The sequence below is a fragment of the Myripristis murdjan genome, chromosome 20 (assembly GCF_902150065.1).
Source record: "Myripristis murdjan chromosome 20, fMyrMur1.1, whole genome shotgun sequence".
Taxonomy (NCBI): Eukaryota; Metazoa; Chordata; class Actinopteri; order Holocentriformes; family Holocentridae; genus Myripristis; species Myripristis murdjan.
In genome coordinates, this window is record NC_043999.1 from 570283 (window position 1) to 585522 (window position 15240).

At 43.5% G+C, this 15240-nt stretch overlaps 2 protein-coding genes across 2 annotated transcripts in view; both read right to left on the minus strand.

The window, feature by feature from the left end:
- The window catches only part of LOC115379165 (cytochrome c oxidase subunit 4 isoform 1, mitochondrial-like), a 6298-nt gene extending 4011 nt beyond the window's left edge, over window positions 1-2287 (minus strand). The window contains exons 1-2 of the mRNA XM_030079884.1: window positions 2138-2287; window positions 461-478 (exon numbers count right to left, since the gene is read on the minus strand). Of these exons, the coding sequence (XP_029935744.1) occupies window positions 461-478; window positions 2138-2287 (168 nt within the window). The remainder of the gene's footprint in view (window positions 1-460; window positions 479-2137) is intronic.
- Window positions 2288-5094: 2807 nt separating this feature from the next.
- LOC115379166 (uncharacterized) overlaps window positions 5095-15240 on the minus strand; it is a 37264-nt gene continuing 27118 nt past the window's right edge. Inside the window, 1 exon segment of the mRNA XM_030079886.1 lies at window positions 5095-6336. Within this exon segment, the coding sequence (XP_029935746.1) occupies window positions 5789-6336 (548 nt within the window). The 3' untranslated portion in view covers window positions 5095-5788.

The following is a 15240-nucleotide window of genomic DNA, read 5'->3' on the forward strand; positions in this document are numbered from 1 at the left end:
AAAAAAAAAAATACATTTAAAAAAATTAAAAATTTAAAACAAAAGTAAAATTGACAAGGAAACGGGGAAAAGTAGCAAAAAAAAAAAAAGTTAAAAAATGTAGGGAAAATAAGAAATATATTTTTCATAATTCTATAATAATATATAAAAATTAGATATAAAAACAACAACCATAATAATGCGAAAAAATTCTAAAATATAAAGGTGAATTAAATTAAAATGAAAGAGTGAGGTAAAACCTTTCAGAATAAAAGCCTGTGAGAACAGCTCATCTCAGTCAAATGTCAGACAGGAAGTTTGTCTAAAACAAACAAACAGACAAACAGACAAAAACAACACCTCACCTTCAGGTTTCGGTTTTCCTCTGCAGTCTGGAGGTCAGTGAAGTGGCTGCGGTGTGATGCTGCTGCTGCCCACGTGCCTGTGAGCCTGGCAGTGCAGAGCGCGCTTATCAACCTACCGTGATGCCTTCAGGAACCTGTGGCACACAGCGAGTCAGCAGACACCTGAACACACTGAGAGTCAACCAGATACACACACACACACACACACACACACACAGCTGTGTGTGGAGCTTCAGAGCTCTGACGGAGGAAGTAAAGAGCCGACACTGAACGCAGCATCACTATCAGCACCAGCAGCCAATCAGCTGCAACCAGGAAATCAAATGACTTTAGTGTTTTATTGTGTGTGTGTGTGTGTGTGGGTGTGTGTGTGTGTGTGTCCTTGTCTACGTGAGCTCAGTCAGGTACATCTGACAACTGCAGCTCTGGATTGTGAATGTATTACAATCACATACAACTACACACACACACACACACACACACACACACACACACACACAGGCTACACAGACACTGGCTTCAAGTTCAAAAAGACAATAAAAAGACAATAAAAAGACAATAAAAAGACAATAAAAGACAATAAATTCCTGATTTGACGGATTGAATCCTGAGCAAATTCACCTGGTTTCCTTTATGAAGATGGAAAAAGTGAATCAGGAGAACAAAGTTACAAGAAAAACAAGCAAAACAGAAAAATAGCAAAATTAAAACACAAAAACACCTCAATGTGATCCAAAATATCAAAAAAAATGGCAACAAAACTACATTTACAAACAGAATGACCTGGCTCGCTGTGAAACCTGAACACACTCACGGAAAATTACTAAAATATCACCAGAAAACAATTTTTTAAAAAAGGCATGAGCTCCCTGCTTTTATAGATTTCAAAAAGTGTGGAGGAGAGAACGGTCATTTCTAAACTGGTTCTACCTGTTCGGTTTCTGTGGGACAGCTTTTTGGTCACCTGTAATATTCCTGTAATATTCCTGTAATATTCTCACAGTAACTCAGTTGATTTTTTTTTTAATTGCATTGGCTTATAAATTAAAATAATAACTTTAATAACAGTCCAGTAAAGTCCAGCCTGACCTCCCTGCAGTGTGTCCCCTGCCTGTGCAGCTCACACACACAGACACACACACACACACACACACACACACACTCTGTATGTGAGTGAGGAGCAGCAGCGCCACAGTGGTCAGTGGTGGTACTGCAGTCAGATTAGAAAACCCTCCTGCATGTTGTCAGCTCATATTTTAGAGCCCGCCCAAGATGAGCCAGCTGCTGTTTTCAGGGGAGCTCCTGTCTTATTAAAGGGGGCGGAGCTCCCGACCCTAACCCCTGGGGTTCACACTCTGCTTGTGGAGCCCCCTGGTGGTCAGGAGCGTCACCACGTCACGGCCGGCCCTCGGTCTCGCGCTTCCCGCCAGGTGGCGTGTGTTTTCTCCACCTGGGTTTCACTGAGTTTTGTGGAACATCACAACTTTCTGGTCCTGATGTTCGACCTGAACCTGACTGCAGCACAGTGTGTTGTTTTAATCCTGTTTTTTATTCATGCTGTTAACACACAATGCATATTTACAGTGTTTGTTTCTATGTTTTTATGCAGATCTGAGTCTGTCCTGGCGCTCTGTCATTTCACAGAAACAGAAACAGAAAGTGTGTGACGGCAGGAGCTGTGTGTTTAATTTGAGTTGGGAAAGTCTTCAGTCTCATGAAGCTGATTTTCTCTTTTGGATTCACTGTGAAAAGTGAAAATCTGTTATTAACTGTGTCATGGCTGCCTGCCTGACGTTTGAGGGAGGAAGACGGGGTGTGGAGACGTGAGCGATGAAGGTTTCCACGCTGTCCTCTGGACGTCCAGCAGACTCCAGGGGAGGAAGAGCCGAGCCGGGCCTGAACGTCAGAGCCTCTCCACAAACCACAGAGCTGCTGCCGGCCATGGATCACCTGCTCAAGTGTTTCTCCAGACTGTGGCAGACGGTTTCCACAGCAGATGAATCTGAATATGGTTTCTGCAGAAGGCAGGAAAACAAAGTCTGACATCTAAAACTACACAAGACAGCAGCAGATTCACTGAGAATTAGATCAGTTATTGGAGAATCTGCCTTGAAGATTTTATCATTTCAGACCAGCCTCAAAATGAACGGAGCTTTTGAGTTTTTCAGGTTTTCAAATGTTCCTGTAGCTGCCGGTCTTTGTTTTCTTTATGACTTCAGCTCAAAGTCCTGTTGTCTGTGCAGCTTTTAGACCAGTAGAGGGCAGCGCAGGCTAATCCTCTCAGTGTGGTGTTTCATTAGACTCAGCCTTTTTAGTTTATTTCATTAATTTGCTGTGATTAGTGCAGCATGCCTTGTCATCTTTAAATGGAGACGCACAAAATTATTTTCATTAACAGTTTTTATTGTTATTGGCTCTTTTTGTCTGCTTTTATCTTCAGAGAAATTATAATAGTAGATCACCAGTTGGTGCAGGTGTTTTTGTAAACAAAGTGCTCACAGTCGGAGTGAATATCAATAGTTCATTTAAACATATGAAATAAAATGACAATTGACTGCAAAACAAACTGTAGAACATATTTTTGACAAAGATAATGGCTCTTTGACCCACCTCCTTGTAAAGTCTGCAGCCTGGCTAAGCGCACTTCATTTTTCTTTTTCTTTCTTTGTTTTTTTCTTTTTCCACCAAGTTAAATTTCTCACAGAGACAGCAGGGGGCGTCATACTTCCTTCCCAGAATTGTCTGTAAACAAGAACAAAATTCACCAGAATCACCACCATCCCAAAAAATAATTTCAAGACAACATTGAGAATCTTGGGCGGTTTAGGCTGACTTTCCACAAAGTCAGTGTGTTTCATCTATAGAGGCTATTTTCTTGAAAACATGCAATGCAGTTGAAATAAATGATTGTATTTTTATTTTAATAAAAAAAAATCTTGGTATTAAGTAGTTTCAATTATGTATTATCTGTCTGGCTCAATTATGTCAGTGCATCGGCCTGAAAGAGAGCAGGGAAGTCCAGAAGGCAGCTAGGCGTTCTCAACCTTTTCCACCCTAAGGCCATCATGATGTCTCAGGACCCAAGAGAAAAACATATTTCACACAAACTCTAATACTAGTTTTTCATATGAAATGAAATATTAGAAAGTCATAAAATCAGTGTAAAGTTAGAATAATTACAGTCACTACTAAATCTATTTTTAAAACTGTGCAACAATTGGAATCCTTATAAAATACAGGTCCAGATCCATAAAACAGGATGTCAGTCACTGCCAATGCCTCCTTGACCAGCATCTGGCAGGTTAAAAACAAAACAAACAAAAACAAAGGCAGTCACTGGTTAGACTGACCGCAATCAAAGACACACTGATCATCATCAGCAGGATGAAGTGATGAGCACATCGTCAAAGTGTCTGCAGCTTCTCTGCTCAGCTGAACTGAAGTTAAACCTCTCCAACAGGATGTGGAGCGATGTGTGTGACAGCGGGTACGGGTCGGGCTGTGGCTCTTGCTTTAGCGGGTCGGGTCCAGAGCTGATTTAGAACAACTTGCAGGTTTGTTTAAGTGGAGTTGTGCACGACTCTGACGGCCCAGTGGATGGACACTCGAGGGCTGCGGCCCACCGGTTGAGAAACCCTGACTTGGACGACCTCTGCTGGTCGTATGCGCTGAGATCTGCACGATTTATTGGTCAGTGAAGGCAGAGAGCACAATCCAAAGCTCTGAACCTAATTTCTCAGGGAGGAATAAAGTGAGTAAATAAGGAATCCATCACTCGTAAGAAAAGTTAAGAGTAATGTGTCGTTTATTACTTTATTCCTCTAAGAAACCAACATGGTAATCACAATAATGCTTCTAATTTAATGTAGTGATATCTGTATGTAAATGTTGTGATGATTTACTGATATTAAACAGACACAAGTAACACCTGGAACTTGGTATTAGGCCTACTAAAAAACAGCTACAACTCATACCAGGTAATGAGTGACAGAAATTATGTTAAAAAAAAAAAAAAAAGCTGTAGTTAGTTAAAGTATCAAATTCAGATGAGATTACATCAACATGAACTGAAAAAAACGAAATGAAAAACAATGAAATTGCACAAATCAAACAAGAGTAACAAATTCCTCCGTGACCTGATGAATTCAAAGGCAACTTGATAACAAACAAAACAAAACTGGACACTTAAAGACTTTTTCTTCAGTCGTTTAGTTTAGTTTTTCTCAGTTGGTATCAGCAGATGAAGACAGTAAGGTACCACCACAGCAACATGACCCTTATAAAAGCTTCATGAGTGGTTTATAATTAGGTTATTAATGGGGTTATGAACAGTTATAATACTGTTATAAAACATTAGAGGTGAATGAAGTCGGTGAACAACAGACACCAAGGATGGCTGACTGATGAAGGTACAAGATAAACACCTGAGACTGAACAGAACGGATGCAGCAGAAACGTGACCTTGACATAGTGAATCTGCATCGATCTATGAAAACTGTGTTATAACTTCTTTATCATTGTTTCTTAATGATTCATAAAGTGTTTCCAACCTGATTAATAACTAACTGTAAACACTGATTCCTGAGGGCAGTCTTGTTGTAAAGTGGTTCCAGCAGTCGGGGATCAGGGAGAGTCGCTGAAGTCATCAGCGGAAACTCTCCTGAGTCCAACAAGACGTCACTGACCTCAGGCTGACCAGGCAAACACAGAGCATAACAATATAACCGTTATGACAGGAGGAGGGGCTTCAGTGACATCACTAACCAATCAGACACTCTGTTCCAATGAGCTGCCACATATCTCTGTGTGTGGTTTCAGAATCAATAGAGATGATCAGAAGAGGCTTCAATGACACTTTCAGACAATATTAACATTCAGTATGACTGTTTATCCCACTTCCAACAAGCCATCAGTCACATCAGGGAAACTTTTTCTGAAGCCTGACAGGTCACTGGGATAATAAAATACAAAAATAAGAAAAATAAAAGATTAACACAGAGAAACAAGCCTTTGGGAAGGAATGCATGGCTGCCAATGAAATGTTCCAATCAATAGACATAGTCATTCGAAACCCAGCCAATCAGAGAGAGGGTACAGGCTTCAGTGACGTCTGCCGTCAGCAGGATTGGTCTAATCCAGAGTGAGCCGAGAGGCTGCAGGTTTAGTCCCTCCTGTCTGCTTGGAGGTGATCAGTGAAATCAGCTGGTGGAGTTTTTGGTTGGAATGAAAACCTGCAGCCTCTCGGCTCACTGTGGCACATGGTCTAATCAGACAAGACATTCATGTCTGTGCAAATTCAGGATCAATACTGTCAATCAGCTTTTTGACAACATGAACATTTTGATTCTTGAACATTTTAAGAACATGACAGTTCAAGACTTTCTGTAGCCTCTTCTCCAGCTGGTTAGCAACCAACACCCTGATACAGATGGTCCAAAACATTTTCAAGCAAATGTTTGTTTCTCAGAAACTGGCAGCAGAATCACACGAGAACCAGGAGACCAGAACCCAAACCCAGGGTAGAGAGGCTCAGTGAAGGTGGAGCTGAAGGTGTGGAGGAGTGTCAGTCTGTCAGAAGAGACTCTGTAGAAGGACAGAGTTCCAGCAGAGCAGTCCAGATACACTGCTACTCTGTCAGATCCACAGGGACGGACAGAGATGCTGGTGAACTTCCTGTTGTGTCTGGCAGTGTAGCTGAAATCAGAGCACCACAGACTCCACGACTTTTTATTGTTTCCAAACAGAGAGTCAACACCACTTCTTCTGATTCCTCTGTAAGTCACTGCTATATAAACCTCTCTTCTCCACTGGACCTCCCAGTAACATCGCCCAGTCAGACCTTCTCTACACAGAACCTGAGGCTCCAGGTAAAATCTGTCTGGGTGACGAGGATACGACTGCAGCTCAGACGTCATCTCCACCTCTCTGTTGTCCTCAAACAGACGGAGTTTTCTGTTCGCTGTGTTTGGATCCAGTGTGAGATGACGGGCATCTGATGGGGAGAAGACACACAGCACACGTCAGAAATCCTCATTTACTGAGAGTCACTTCATCAGCTGTCAGTCAGAGCTGCAGCACATCCAGACTGCAGCTGTGTTCACAGCACAAGTCAACAGCTGTGTAGTGCAGTGTCCATGTTAATGAACAGCAGTGAACACACTGAGCTCACAGCTCTCAGACCTGCAGCCACACTTGAAGTGAAGAGGCTCTTCTCTTTGCATTAAAAACCACTTCAAGGTCTTTTAATCATCATTACCAGAAGCAGATATATAGACAGATATAGCTATCACTATAAGCAGTGTGTTTATACTGTTTCTGAACTCACTTCCTCTAAGGCTGTTGGCTGGGATCACGGTTTCTTTATAGTTCACCCTGTAGAGAAGAACACATCATCATCATCATCATCATCATCTCCAGTTTAACTCAAACATGAGACACCAACACACCTCTGGCTGATGCTGGGTGTGTTTCAAAACTGAAATTGTCTACCTGGCTGCTGAACCCAAACCCTAAGTTCCATTGTAAGAACTGTGCCGGTGAAAAATTTGGAGATTTCCCAGAAAATGCATCTCAAACCAGACAGGGAGCTCCTTATCTCAAGCCAACATGGACAAACAGGGTTCAGTGGTTCATTTGGCTGCTAACTGTGTTCAGAATAACAGCTTCCACTAACTGAGACCAGCTAATGAAGCTTGTCAACATGGACTGACTCCACTCCTCTACTGACCTCAGAGTCTTCAGTCCACAGTTTGGACTCTCCACCAGATCAAATAGCAGTTCCACTGTCTCGTCCATTGGTTCATTTCCCTTCAGGTCCAGCTCTGTCAGATGGGGGTTGGACTTCAGAGCCGAGGCCAGAGAAGCACAGCAACTCCCCGACAAGCTGCAAGACCTCAATCTGAATGAAGCAAAAGAGCATGCATTTATAGAGGACATTATTCCCTGCATTGGCCATGATTAGGCAAAATAAGTAGATATGGTCGGTCCTATCCCAGTATTAGGGAAATGCTGGTCTTGTGAGCACACTTGACCGTTGAAACAGTATTGATGATATTAATACTTCCGTTATACATGTCAGCAAATGTCACTGAAATATTAATGAAATATTTATATCAAATATATGTCAGCACAGGACTAAATAATTGTGACCTCAGAGTCTTCAGTCTGCAGTTTGGACTCTCCAGTCCAGCAGACAGCAGCTCCACTCCTGAATCCTGCAGCTCGTTCTCACTCAGGTCCAGCTCTGTCAGATGGGGGTTGGACTTCAGAGCCGAGGCCAGAGAAGCACAGCTGATCTCTGTCAATTCACACCTGTCAAGTCTGAAAGTACAAGACAGCCAATCAGATGGTTTGTGCTAGAGACTGGTGCATTATTTTTAGTCACCTCATCTTCCAGCCAGTATTTGCAGACAAGAGCAAACCTTCCTCTTAAAATACGTATTTGCAAGAGTAAAAGTTATGAACTGACCTCAGAGTCTTCAGTCTGCAGTTTGAACTCTCCAGTCCAGCAGACAGCAGCTTCACTCCTGAATCCTGCAGGTAGTTGTGACTCAGGTCCAGCTCTGTCAGGTGGGAGGGGTTGGACTTCAGAGCCGAGGCCAGGACTTCACAGTGAGTCTCTGACAGTCCACAGTCAGACAGTCTGTGATTACAGGTTTAATATAAAACCCAAACGGTTAATATGTCTGATGCAAATAATAAGTAGATAATGCAGGTGTTACATTGATAGGTTGTAGACTTTTGACTGTTCTCAACTGTTTTTCACTTTAATTGGATGGTCTTAACACATCTACAAACACAGTGGAGAATGTCAACAAATAACTAAAAGTAAACATACTGTCAAAAAATCTGGTTTCTATGGAAACTCCTGAGGCTGTATTATGATTTGCTATTGTCTATTGTATGTTTGATGAACAATATATTTATTGTAATTCTGATGGTATCAGGTATGAATACAGCTCTGTGTTGTTGTATAATGTCTATATTCACATCAGGACTAACCGAGCCTTCCTGCAGTTCCTCACAGCTGGGATCAGTCTCCATCGTCCCTCCAATGATGTGTTGTACATCTGCAGGTCCAACTCATCCAGAACCTCCTCTGACATCTGCAGCATGTAGGCCAGAGCTGAGCAGTGGATCTCAGAGAGTTCCTTCTCTGATCTGCTCTCTGACTTAAGGAACTGTTGGATGTCCTGATGTACTGAGAGGTTGTTCATCTCCATCAAACAGTGGAAGATGTTGATGCTTCTGTCAGGAGAGACACTGAAAGTGTTCATCTTCTTCAGGTTGTTGATGGCTCTCTGGATGTCTTCTGGTCTGCTCTTTGTCTGACCCAGCAGGCCTCCTAAGAGCCTCTGGTTGGACTCCAGTGAGAGGCCATGAAGGAAACGGACAAAGAGGTCCAGGTGGCCATTTTTACTGTCCAGGGCTTTCAACATTGATGCCTTCAGCAAGGCATCCAGGGATTGATCATTGCATCCGTATCTACCCCAGTCGTTTCCCAGAAATGTGTCCAGAATCTTAGAGTTTGCATATCTAACAAAGATACCATCATATAAATAACTGATGTCGTCATCCATTGATGATTCACTGTCTTCATCATCCCAGTTGTTTCCAATGAATGTGTCCAGTGTCTCCATGTCCCTGTTGGTGTAACAGTGGAAGATGTAGACTGCGGCAAGAAACTCCTGAATGCTCAGATGAACAAAGCAGTAGACTTTTCTGTGGAAGAGCACACACTCTGTTTTGAAGATCTCTGTGCACACTCCTGAGTACACCGAGGCCTCTGTGACATCAAGACCACACTCCTCCAGGTCTTCTTGGTAGAACATCAGGTTGCCTTTCTCCAGATGTTCAAACGCCAGCCTGCCCAGCTTCAGAAGAACTTCCCTGTCAGTCTCCATCAGCTCCTGCTGACTCCTGTCATGTCTCTCATCGTACTTGTGCTTCTTCCTCTGTGTCTGAACCAGCAGGAAGTGTGAGTACATGTCAGTCAGGCTCTTGGGCAGCTCTCCTCTCTGGTCTGTAGTCAACATGTGCTCCAGAACTGTAGCAGTGATCCAGCAGAAGACTGGGATGTGGCACATGATGTGGAGGCTCCTGGACGCCTTGATGTGTGAGATGATTCTGCTGCACAGCTCCTCATCACTGGATCTCCTCCTGAAGTACTCCTCCTTCTGGAGGTCAGTGAACCCTCGGACTTCTGTTACCCTGTCCATACATATAGGAGGGATCTGATTGGCCGCCGCAGGTCTGGAAGTTATCCAGACGAGAGCCGAGGGAAGCAGATTCCCCTTGATGAGGTTTGTCAACAGCACGTTTACTGATGATATCTGTGTGACATCAGACACAACCTCATTGTTCTGTAAATCCAATAAAAACCTGCTTTCATCCAGGCCGTCAAAGATGAACACGACTTTACAGACGGCGAGCTGCTCTGCTGTGACCGTCTGTAATGTTGGATGGAAAACACGGAGCAGCTGGAGAAGACTGTAGCGCTCATCTTTGATCAAGTTCAGCTCCCGGAACGAAAGCAGAACCACAAGACTGACATGTTGGTTTTCCAAGCCCTCTGCCCAGTCCAGAGTGAACTTCTGCACTGAGAAGGTTTTTCCAATGCCAGCGACGCCCTGCGTCACAACTACTCTGATGTGTGTGTCTTGGCCAGGTAAGGGTTTAAAGATGTCCTGGCACTTGACTGGAGTGTCATGGAGGGTCTCCATCTTGGATGTTGTCTCCAGCTGCCACACCTCATGTTGGGTATTAACCCCTTCCCTCCGTCCCTGTGTGATGTAGAGCTCAGTGTAGATCCTGTTGAGGGGGGTTCCACTTCCTGCTGCAGCAGTTCCTTCTGTCACAAATTCACATCTCCTCCTAAGACTGATCTTATGCTCGTCTAAAACCTCCTGCAGACTGCCGTCCACTGTGCTGGTTTGACTGGGTGTCTGCAGTCCAGGTCTTGTTCTGGATCTTTCTCCACACTGAGGACAGGCAGAGTCTCCTGATGAACCAGACTGGTCCCAGTCTGAGGTGATGCACCGTCTGCAGAACCAGTGTCCACAGCTGGTGGAGACTGGATCCCTCAGGAGCTCCTGACACAAAGCACAGCAGGACAGCTGCTCTTCCACAGCCTCACTGCTCCTCTTCCTCTCTCTGTGGAGTTACAAGAAATTCATCAAAACTGATTAGAAAGTAGTGAATTTTGTAGCTTCATGGAGCAACAGTGCACACAGCCACCCATCGTGGATAAAGGGCACTGTGGAGATCATGCATGATGTAGCATTTCAGTAGTTTGCTCTGTCTTCACTAAGATGACTTAGGTGTCCATCAGCAGCCATTTCTAAGATGGGTACCCTAGTACCCTCTTTCTAAATAGGAAAGAGGGTACTGGGGTAAAGGTGAGGGAGAAATTACTAGGAAGGAAGGTGTTAGAGCAGCAGTTGGTTATTCCTAGGGAAAGTGTCCCAAAATTTAATGCCAGACCTGATGCTTTGGTTCGTGGAAGGAGTTTGAAGGAGGCAGATAAGGCCGTGTCAGAGACACCCAGGGAAGCTAGAGAGTGGTTGTGGATGAGAAGGAAGCATGCTAACTGGGGAACAAAGCAGCGTTGGTTGGTGGCTAAACCTACTTAGCCTTGTTAGTATAAGCCTGGTTATACGCCTACACATTAACATGTTGTAGGTATTTGAGCTCGGTGGCCTGACCAAAATACCCTCATCACAACTGGTTTGATTGCATGCTTAAGCATGTGGAAATATTTTATGTCTCATTTTGCAAACATCTGTACTTACTCTTGATATTTTGAGTGCATAAGTGTGTTCACACTGACAAGTCCAACAGTGCAGCAGATAGCAGTGCGCTATCAGCACCTAGATGGTGCACTTATGGCCAATACATTGAATGTGGAACGCTGGACACTTCTCACTTGCAGTCCTTGCCATTTTTGTTACACAGTGAAAGGCCTAAAGCCATTCAATAATATGAATGAGAGTGGTGCTTTTGTTTTGAAGACAGGATGTACAATGTCTTGTTCAGCTGCCTCTGTCCCGGGCTGGGACAGCAGAGGTTGGAGGACAGCTGGGAAGCAGCAATAAAAGCAGTGAGAATATGCAGACAAACAGAAATCATGCATTGAAGCCAGTCATGCACATATTTTTTTTTTATTTCTTGTCCAGCGCTGAAAGAATTTTGGGGTGTAATTCAGAGGAGAATCACAAGCATATGGGTCATTCCATGTCATTTCAACAAATGGCCAACGCACTTGGGTCTCAAAAAATTCTGAAAAATTCACCAGTTGTTCCTTGTTCCTTGTCCCTTCCGTACCAAATTTCAGTTTCCTATGTGATGTAGTTCCTGAGATACTGACACCTGGAAAAGTTGGAAAAATAAGGACTCGCGAAAATATCACCAAAATCGACACATACCCCCCTCACTAAATTGGCCATATCTCAAAAAGAATCCATCCGAGCAAACTAAAATTTTACAGTTTGTCTATTGGATAAATAAGGAACAACTGGTGATTTTTTTAAGAATTTTTTGAGACCCAAGTGCGTGGGATGTCCTGAAAATTTGGTGAAATGACATGGAATGACCCATATATAAGTTAAAGAAATTATTACAACCGCCAAATATCCTATTCATCCCAAGTGAAATTAAGAAGGAAGGAGATAAATATCTGTATTCAATAATACGTATAGCAGCATTAAAACAAATCACGCTAAAGTGGCTAAATGTGAAACCACCATCTGTTAAGTCTTGGGAAAAAACAGTTGAAGAGATCAGGGAAATAGAAAGAATAACTTATAAATTGAGAAATAGAAGAGGAGGAATTCAAAAGAAATTGGAGTAAATTGGTCATGGAAATAGAAGGAGTGGATCAGTAAAACTTTAAAACCAAGAGTACTGCAAGATTACAACTCAACCCCCGCAACCTAATTCCCTATGCCCCCCCCCCCTTCACTCCCACTTTTGTTTATTATTTTATTTTTTATGGGTATTGTTATAGTTTCTTTTTGTTTATGTACTGTTGTTGCTTTGTCTCACATCTGTAGTTTTTATTTCTATTATCTATTTATTGTCCTTTGTCCATTTTTGTTTTGTCTTGTAAGTGCACAGCCTGTAAAAATGTATAAATGTAGCAGGATGAATTACATAATGAATGTAAGCAATAATTGATGATGTGAAAACCTGCAATAAAATAGTAAAAAAAAAAATTGTCTTCCTATCGTGAGGTACTGGCTTGGTCTGGACTGACGTGCCGTGTGATCGGGACGGAGACAGACGTCCGAGCTCTAGAGGTAAGGCTGGTTTTTCTCAAGTAGAAACATTCAGTTAGAAGTATAATCTTATTTTAACCCCAAGAGATTCAACATTTCAACATGAGTTTTATGCCAGTGATCATTTTGCAATAGGAGGAGATGTTTTTAAAATAAATCTCATTAATCTCAGCAGAGTTTCATCTTCTGTCTCTGTATCCATAGACGTTCATTCTGACGCAGTGACATCGTCTTACTTTGTGTCTGAAGGTGCAGGTTCATCACTGAAGTCTGGAGGATTATGTTTAGACCAGTCACTCTTCATAGACACACAGCTGGACACTGGAGACGCTGCTCTGCCCTCCTCTTCCTCCACACACACACTCATCTTCTGGATACACACACACACACACACACACACACAATGTCATCCTTTTGCACCAAAGTGCTTCACAAACACAATAAAATACACAGACAAAATATTATTGTAGTACATACGGGCAGTACAGACAGATGGCGCTAAAATCAGGACTTTGCAGAGGCCATCAAATAAAAATGACAATGGAACAAGTTCAAAGATGAAAACAGGCTAAGAAAAGTTAAAAGCCACAGAATTAAAATGGGTCTTTAGATGCGTCTTACCAGGTTGACTTTTCCTACATCTCTTTACCTTTCCTAAATATTTTTTATACTTAGACATTATGTAATAATGAGATTCGCTCCCCACCCAGACTGCCTGAATAACCAGAGGAAAAGTGTCTAACTCAAACAGTGTGTATTGTCCAGCTTGTCCACAGACTCACAGCTGATTGACAGACCTTTACAGTCAGATTATAACAATAATAATGTTGGAATAACACTCACCTCCTGCTCGTCTCTGTCGTGTCTACATGGAGTCTAAAGCTGCATTCACACTTTCACTTTCAGAGGCCCAAACAAGAAGACGACTTTTCAGAGTAACAGCATGGCGGTTTGTTTTCCTGTGATCCGATGATAAATACTAAAAGTTGGCATGATAATTATGTTGAAAGTTCCCCTCTGCATTTAAATGGAGACTTTCAATTTGGCCTCCATGTGGGCTGCACAGGTTTAGGTCTTTATTTCTACTGTTGCACTTTTATTGTGAAGGCAAAAGTTGATACGTCACATGATCCCTTTTCATGGGATCGTGTAACGCTCTGGTGTGTGGTGATGATGTGTGTTGTTCTGTCTTGTTCAGTCTTATCATCATTATGTTATTGTCGGGCTGATATTCATGTCAGGAAATTCTTGTTTCTGACGTTTCTGACACGACTGCGCCTGCTCTCCAGCATGAAATCCCCACGCCTGCTTCATTTATGTCTTTCAACATTTCACTGTAGGCACACAGGGTCAAAAAAAGGAAGTGATGACAGAGCTGTATTCCCTGTACTCTCCTACAAACCCTTGTATATTGTACGTCTCTCCAGCCTCTTTCTGCTGCTTATCTGGGTTATGGCAGGCCACGCCCATCAGCTCCACCTGGGGGATCTTGAGGTTTTATAATATAATCACCCCAAAGTCTTCTGGGTCTCTGCTCAGGAGGTGTTTTTACTTAAATTCGCTCCTTCCAATGCAGAGGAGTTGTGGCTCTACACCTTTCCTCCACTTGTTCATGCGCTCTGATTCTGTCGGTTACCTGGCTGAGCTTGTGAGCTCAGGTGAGGGCTGGAACAAACACCAACCAGTAAACTGAGAGCGCGGCCCTCAGGCTCAGCTCCGAGCTCACTGCGATGCTTTTTGTGGGTTCAGCAGTGTAGGTCTGAACCCTGAGCATCTCAAACTGTTTGAGGCACTTCCTGATGCAGGTCGGGCAACCTTTTGTCATCCTGTGTGGTAACTCAGTTCCTCAGCGGATGTGCAAATTACTCTCTGGAGACCGTCTGGCTGGGATGGTTTCAGTAGGCCTCCTCCCATGTGCCCAGTCTACAGTCAGGTGGTCATCGTTTGATTTTCCTGACTCCAGGTGTTAACACGATGCCCAGGTGTTGACCATCACCTTGTTACCATGCCATGATCACCAATGGGAAGACTACAGTGACCACGTGTGGCACAAGTTTACACCTCTGATGCCATGTGGACAGGACTTGACTGTGGCCTGAGATCCAGTCACTCAGGAAGCATTGCTGCTGTTCACACCAGCACTTACAAGTGTCAGCGTGGGACTGGATTTCTCAGGACGGATGTTAAAACCAGGGGGGGAACAGAGCCAGAGAACGCTGCATGTTGTTCCATGTTGGAGAGCGAAGGAGGAACTTGGTCAGTGGTGGTACTGCAGTCAGATTAGAAAACCCTCCTGCATGTTGTCAGCTCATATTTTAGAGCCCGCCCAAGATGAGCCAGCTGCTGCTTTCAGGGGAGCTGTGTCTTATTAAAGGGGGCGGAGCTCCTGACCCTGACCCCTGGAGTTCACACGCTGCTTGTGGAGCCCCCTGGTGGTCAGGAGCGTCACTACGTCACGGTCGGCCCTCGGTCTCACGCTTCCCGCCAGGTGGCTTGTGTTTTCTCCACCTGGGTTTCACTGAGTTTTGTGGAACATCAGAACTTTCTGGTCCTGATGTTCGACCTGAACCTGACTGCAGCACAGTGTGTTGTTTTAATCCTGTTTTTTATTCATGCTGTGA